The sequence below is a fragment of the Daucus carota genome, chromosome 1 (assembly GCF_001625215.2).
Source record: "Daucus carota subsp. sativus chromosome 1, DH1 v3.0, whole genome shotgun sequence".
In the NCBI taxonomy this organism is placed as follows: domain Eukaryota; kingdom Viridiplantae; phylum Streptophyta; class Magnoliopsida; order Apiales; family Apiaceae; genus Daucus; species Daucus carota.
In genome coordinates, this window is record NC_030381.2 from 10,392,259 (window position 1) to 10,400,113 (window position 7,855).

Sequence of the window (7,855 nt, forward strand, 5' to 3'; positions counted from 1 at the left end):
GTTTGGAAAACAAAAGGACGAGCCCAATGTCGAAAGGATAACTGTAAAAACATACCCACCCTTCACGAAACCAATCCACTAACTCGAAAGGTCGGGGAATGACGGCATCGATGGTAGGATTGAACAACAGTTTGATTTCTTCAAGCCTCTCTGCTTTCATTTTATTACTTTTGTTGTCATGAATGTCAAGAAAATCCGTGGCGACCCAGAGGGATTCCTGAGAACTGGATGCCTGAGCATGTTTTTTCGCCATTGAGAAAGAGTGTGTGACAAAGATAAGAAGATGAAGAGAAGATTAACAGATACTGATAATAAAGGAAGCACGGGGGAGATCAAAAGAAGATTTGGGAAAGCAGAGCAGCGCAGGGAAATCGAGGAGATTGCGTGGGAATCTTGACATAAAATCTATCCACTACTTGCGATATTGATTCTATTAAATATTTCGATTGAATATATAATAACATCAAGGGGCTAATGTTAGTGGTAAAAATCCTATCGACATGACGGGACAAGGAAGGCAACATGGCAGGAAGTACTGATGACAGAAGGAAACTGTCAGGAATGGAAACGACAAGACTTAGAGAGAAAGCGATGGAAGGAGTCAAAGTGGTAGACCGGAAATATAGGAGCACTAACATACGTGTTAGTTGTAAAAGATAAGCATGTAGGGAGTGGAGAGAAATTAGAAACAAACAAGGATAAGGAGGATTTTGAATGTATCACGATGTATATAAATCGGGGTCTAGAGTAAGGATAGAGACACACAATTTTTACTACGAACTACTTGTACTCACAATCAAATTCTCATAGTGGATTTTATTTTGGTTGGGCACACCCCACCCGTGGTTTTTACCTATTATAGGGTTTCCGCGTCACCAAAACTCTTTGTCCGTTTATTTATTCGCATACTTTAACTCGTAGAATTAGTAATCACAATCTAGCTGAAACCCAACCAAAATCATAACAAACATTCCACATGAAAGATTGGGTGTTGAGGTTATAATATGGCGATCCAGATTTGTTCTCTTGGGGACTTAGCTTCGGTAGTGGTCTTCTTTGTTTGGGTTCTGCCGCCTTAATGCATGAAAATGCGAACTACTAAACCATGGAGATGTCTGGTTCTGTTGTTGTAGTTCTCCTTGACGGCAGAGCATGCTAATCACACACTGCATAGTTAGTACTACGTTACTTTCACATATTGCTTAGTTGTACCTGGTTATTTTAACCCTGTGTGGGTTTTGATCATTTTCCATTGTAATATGTTGGATGTACTCTTCCCTATTGTGTGAGTCTCCTATGCATTTTCTATGTTCTTTGCTTTTGGCTTGTCAAGGTGCATGGGACGTTTATATGGACAACCCGCCCTGTACTCCATAATATCCAAATTTATTCAATATAATATGTATTTAGCAAAAAACAAATCATATTATAAACTATGCTAAATTCTTAATATCTTCCAAATCCACAAGCTCAAAAAATTGCTATTTGATATATATTTCTAAACTAAATAAAAATTTAAAACAAGTATAAAAAAAAGTTGTTGACTCGTTTCAAAACTTACACGAATCTAGTGTCCGGTGACTATCGCAATTTCACTATGACCTGCTGGTCATATCACTTTATAGTCTCGGTAAAATTTTGCATTCATTACTTGATCATATCATGATTATTGTATAAAAAATATTAGTGGGGAAATGTGAGTATCTATCTTGTAATAAGATATCATGGCTCCAACGGTAACAAAAACCAAAAATAGTAACGGACCTCTAGATAATACCAAAATCTCCAGTGTCGCCGGCGAGAAGAATGGTAATGGAAGCAGGATTCGGAGTACGGGATCAGATAAGCAAGAGAAAGGAAGATCTCCACTGGGTATTAAAGAAACGCAGCTTGGCTACAAATCGGAGCAAGATTTCAGGAAGCAACAACAGTTGGGCAAAATCAATCGCTACTGGTTCTTGCTTGATCATGACTTAGTGGAAGCAACAAAGGCAATCACGCTCTTCTACACATGGCGGTGTCAAGGGTAGATTTTCTTCTCAGAGTAGTTTCGAAAGAGTTGCTAGAAGAAGGAGTCAAAGGAGAAGAAGAGGCGTTGTGGAGTATACATGAGTTTCTTTACAACAATGGGTGGTGGGAAAAGGTATCAAATCTAGAGATAGAACGGAAAGATGAAAAAGGAGTTGAGGATTCTATGGACCCTCTCCTCCTCTTCTTAACAGCTTATGAGCATCTTATCCATCCGAACACAAGGGTGGAGGCATTACAGGGGAAGCGAGAGGAAGTGCGAATGGCTTTAAATCAAATACATTACGCATCTATAGAATTAGCAAGGATGGAGCTAACAAAGGGGACACACAACTTCACCCCTTCCTCAGAGCAGTCAACCAAGGTGGAACAAGAGGCAAATACCAGAAAAACGCTTCATCACCAATTGCAAGTGGCAAAAAGTTTCATAACAGCGTTTCAACATTTAGTGGAACCCTCAGTACTCAAGGATGCTATGCTTGGAAATGACAAAGCAATATCCCTTGCTCTAGGCCAAATTCACCATAAAACTTTACTAGTCATGGGTGATGGACCTATGCGTCAGACGTACAAAGAGGTCCTCTCACCCCTTCCAAAGTGGCAAGACCAAAGCAGTTCATCTCGCCTAAAGCAAGGGTTACTCAGTATACCATTAAAGGTAAGGTCTCTATTTTCTTTACTGGATTTGACGCAAATATGCATGCTAGAGATCTTTGGCGGATGTTTAAGAAGGAGGGCGAGATTAAGGACATTATCTTGCCGAGGAGGAAAGATAAGTTTGGGAACAAGATTGGGTTTGTCATAGTTGCTAACTTCCAGGAGGCAGAGAGAGTTATAATGGCCCTGAATGGGAGGCAGAGCGGAGAGGCGAAACTGTACCTAGCTCTTGCAAAGAATTCACGGCATAGGACACAACTGAAGGGTTCGCCCATACATTCACCCAGTACAAAAACAAGTGGAGGCGACAAAAAACCTACTCATGCTCCCTTGCCAAAAAATGACTCTAGCAAGATGAAAGCCACTCCTATAGTGGAGAAGGAAAAAACAATTCCTACAGAGGTACAAGAACAATCTGCTTCAATATCCCCAGAGCAAGGCACTAAGAATGTGAGTATCGAGCCCATCAAACTAGACTTCCATGAATCGTTGCAAGGTGAATTCAGCAGGTGTGTGTTGCTTACTACAACCAAAAGAGAAACAACAGCAAATGTTGACATGATAGTAAGAGGGCTGGGTTTCAAAGGCGTAATCATAAGGGGATTGTCAACCAATCAATTTCTGGCTTACTTCCCAGGTATATCAAGCCTAGAAGAAATTGATATAGACTTCCTCGAACTAGGTTTCTTGGAAGTAAGAGCTACAAAAGAGGTTGATCTTATTCCTCCGAGACAGGCTTGGGTAGAAATTAGAGGTCTACCCATACAGGGTTGGACTGAGAATAATTACCGTCAACTTATCAATCCATGGGGGAAATCATTCATTTTGGTCGCACAATAGATGAGGATGAGTTCTATGTCACGCCAAAAGTGCTTATCGATACAATGCAAACAGAGAATATAAATGCCAAGGTCACAGTATCCTTGCTAGGTAGAGAGTGGCAAGTGGCGTTAGTAGAATCCTGGGGGGTCGGGGAACAATTGCATGAAGCTCCAGTAAGCTAGTTAGGATATGTGACAGATGAGGTAATTGAAGAAGGTGCAAATATGGAGGGAGACTCCACAGGTGAAAGGGTAAGTGAATCTTATCATGATTCAGAGGAAGAAGGTGAGGTCAGTTCTTGTATAAACCCTGCTACTCCGAGATATGAGTATAAAGAAATTCAAGATGCAGAAGAAGAAGAAGACCAAAACAAAGTAGGGAATATCGAAGTTGCACACTCTGCACAGGAACATGCACTTACTCTATCAATAGGACCTCAGATTCAACTAAGAGTGGAGTCACCAGAAGAAACAGTATTGCATACCTTTAACTGGATTCCAAGAGAAGTTGAGTCGTCCATATCACTTCCCAAAAGCACATCTGAATCAGAATTGTCAGAAGTGAATGATGACTTGTATGCTAATCTCTCTGAGTATGGCCCTCAGACCTCTGATGTTTTAAAGGAATTGAAAAATTTGAAAGTTCAGGTCAAGAGAGGGCGTCCTCGCAAATACAATAGGAATCAGTTGAATAAGCACTTTAAGTTGCCAAGGCGGAAAAAGGTTAGAGGAGAAGGGCTCAAGCAAACCACACATTTCTTCCTTAATGCAAAATACGATGAGGCGGAGGCAATTTTTGAAACTGGGACAATGATGGGGCTCCTCCTGCTAAACTCTAAGGAACAATCAATGCAGCTCATCAGGGAAAACTTAAAGTAATCACTCCCACTTCTCTCCATGCTCTCTTATATAGGTTTAATGGATTTACAATCTTACATAACTTGGAATATAAGAGGGGCAAACTGTCCTTCCTCTAGACTATTAGCTAGGGATATAGTACAAAAAAATCGCCCGACGGTGCTTTGTCTTCAAGAAACGAAATGTGCCATCTGGACGCAGCGCGGTATTTCATCCTTGGGATATCACCCACAAGATAATTGGGTGGCAGCACCGTCATGTGGTCAATCCGGAGGACTATTAACGGTATGGGATGCTAATGTGTTTACAGTCTCATCTTACAAATCCATGCCAAACTGGATACTGATAAAGGGAGTGTGCAAGTTAGATAACAGGGATTTCGCCATTTGGAATGTATATGCGCCTCAGGCTTTTGAAAGCAAAAGAGCGGTATGGAAAGCATTAGACAATGAAATGTCTAATGCAGTCCTTTACTGTAATCCTGGGTGACTTCAACACGGTTCAAGACCCAGCTGAGCGGCTAAACACCATGTTCAAAATCCAGGACAGCATTGACTTTAACCAATTCATTGCCTCAACACAGATGGTTGAAGTACGAATTAGTAACTCCTCCTACACTTGGTTTGGACCGTCAAATAAATGCAGCAAACTGGATCGAGTAATGGTGTCCAAAGATTCGTTAACATTGGGGAATTGGTCAGTCACAGCTTTAGACAGGTACACTTCCGACCACCGCCCTCTATGCCTTACAATTTCAAAAGAAGACTGGGGGCCAAAACCGTACAAAATTTTCAACTACCTGTTGGAGGAGCAAAGCTTTGTGGAGGTACTGAAGCATACCTGGAGTAAAAGTGATGCAAGAAATTTCATATCAAAATTAGAATTCTGAGAGGCGTGGCAAAGCAATGGTCAGCCAATCATTTTGGAAACTTAGATGAACGATTAAAGGCTCTGGGAAAGCAGCAAAACCAACTGGATGAAGGAGAATTTGAGGGGATGGGTTAGGCAAGCATAAAAGAGGAGATGGACAAGCTACTGCAGAACAAGGTAAGCATACTCTGTCAAAAGTCAAGACTCAACTGGGAACTCAAAGGGGAAAGATATATTAGATTTTCCATCGAGCATTGGCTAGAAGACAACACAGAAACCAAATCACCGCTTTATGTGTTGATGGAGTGGATATGTGCACACCTCAGGTTATTAAGGAAGCCCTTAACAACTATTTCCACCAGCTACTTACAGAGACAAACACAGCTAAGATCTTCAAACTGGCGGACAAAATGCTCCCAGAATTAAAAGCAATGGAGAGGGAGCACCTGGTTAAAGATTTCACACACCATGAGATTCATGAGGCACTTCTGGCTACACACCCTTCCAATCTCCGGGACCTGATGGGATTAATGCGGCAGTTCTGAGATCAATCTGGCCAGTCATAAAGGATGAAATTCTGGCTTTCTTCAAGAAATTTCATTCATCAAGTCATATTCCAAAGGGGTATAATGCATCATTTATTGCGCTCGTGCCAAAAGTCAAAGTTCTGAACCATCCTACGCACTTTAGGCCAATTAGCCTTATGAACTCAGTGATGAAATTGCTATCAAAAGTGATGGCCAGGAGGCTCAAACAAGTCATGCACGTGCTAGTTAGTCCAACTCGGTCAGCCTTTATACAAGGGAAGCAGATTACAGATAGCATCTTGCTTGCTGGTGAGGTTATATCAGCTCTACAAGAAAAGAAATCGAGTGGTTTGGTACTGAAAATTGACTTCGAAAAGGCATTTGACAAAATCCGATGGAATTTTGTTTTTGAGGTCCTCCTGCAAATGAATTTTGACAGTAAGTGGATTGACTGGATATCCTCCATTTTTAACAGCTCATCTATATCAGTCCTTGTTAATGGATCCCCGTCGTCAGAATTCTCACCTACAAGAGGATTGAGACAAGGCGATCCTCTGTCCCCATTGTTATTCAATCTTGTGGGCGAGGTGCTGTCTGTACTGCTTAATAGAGCTTCTGAGCTTAAGATTATAAATGGCATCACCCTTCCAAATTGTAATGAATCGATCACACATTTGCAATTTGCGGATGATGTGGTTCTCTTTATAAGTCAAGACACTCATTCTATAATGGGAATAAAGCGAGTGTTGAAGTGTTTCCAGGTTATATCGGGTCTAAAAATCAATTTCTCTAAAAGCTCTCTGTATGGCTATGGAGGCTCAGAACTGCAGTTGGCTGAGTGGGCTGCACTTTTGGGATGTGAGGTGGGAAAGGGGGAGCTGAAATATCTTGGAGCAACGCTGGGCGCATCTCCCACACGCTTAAAATACTGGGATCCTCTTCTGAACAAAGTGCAAGCAAGAGTGCAGAGTTATGACTCTTCTACGCTATCAATTGCAGGGCGAACGGTACTTCTTAAGGCAGTTATTGACAGTATTCCTGCGTATTGGTTTAGTTTATTTAAACTCCCTTCGGCAATCATTAATAAGATTGAAAAGATACGACGTAAATTCTTGTGGGGAGGTAAGGCTGGTAATGGCGCCAAAAGGACACTTCACTCATTGAGTTGGAATAAAGTATGCTCCCCGAAGAGCTGTGGAGGGCAGGGACTGGTATCAATAAGGCATCGGAATGAGGTGCTTCTAGCTAAATGGGTGTGGAGGGCGTACAATGAGAGGGACAGATATTGGAACAAGATATTGGGGGTGAGATATGGTCGTATGTGGAACTATGATCTCTCCAAGGTGGCCACAGGAACATGTTCTCCAATAGTGAAGAGTATTGTTAGTACGCATTTGACGTCCCAACTAGCCCCGATACTTGGCCAGAAATTTTTCAAATGGATCCTGAGAAGTGGGGATACGATTCTTTTCTGGGAGGATTGGTGGATAAGCGATGTCCCGCTGTGTCAAAAATTCCCTGACATTTACAATCTGTTCTTATGTACTCATCTGACAGTTAGTGAGTTCCTACCACGATGGAAGAGACATGTACTTGATTTCAGTCGCAATTGGCCAGAACATTTGTATCCCTCCGTACGACTCAGCTATAACACCATGGACTCTTTACTCAAGGATATATCCTTAACAGAAGGCAAAGATAGGTTGGTTTGGATGCTATCAAATGGAACCTTTACTGTTAAAGCGGGATCAGTGAAGCTTTACAAAATGAATGCTCTAACTTTTGGTAACTACTCTGTTTGGAATCTCATTTGGTCTATCAAAGGTCCTCTAAATATACAGTCTTATTTGTCGAGATTGAACTGGGGGATTCTGCCGACGCGTTCATTTTTAAACACTCGACTGAAATTAATAGCAAATGAATGTGAGTGGTGCAAATCATGTCCAGAATCAATAAGTCATATCTTCTGGGACTGTGAGCCAGCTAAATGGACATGGGACTTCATTGGCAGATGGTGGAGTATACATGCAATACGGGTACGGGAATCAAACTTCTCACTACACAGATTGCTGTCAACTAGAGTATTCGCAGCAG

The 7,855-nt window shown here is 41.6% G+C and overlaps 1 protein-coding gene across 1 annotated transcript; it reads left to right on the top strand.

Moving 5' to 3' along the window:
- Positions 1–4,424: 4,424 nt before the first annotated feature.
- Positions 4,425–5,779, top strand: LOC135151345 (uncharacterized). Its single transcript, XM_064089718.1, has 3 exons — positions 4,425–4,793; positions 4,948–5,190; positions 5,561–5,779. The coding sequence occupies exons 1-3, from the start codon at positions 4,425–4,427 to the stop codon at positions 5,777–5,779; spliced, it is 831 nt and encodes a 276-aa protein (XP_063945788.1).
- The last annotated feature ends 2,076 nt before the right edge of the window (positions 5,780–7,855 follow it).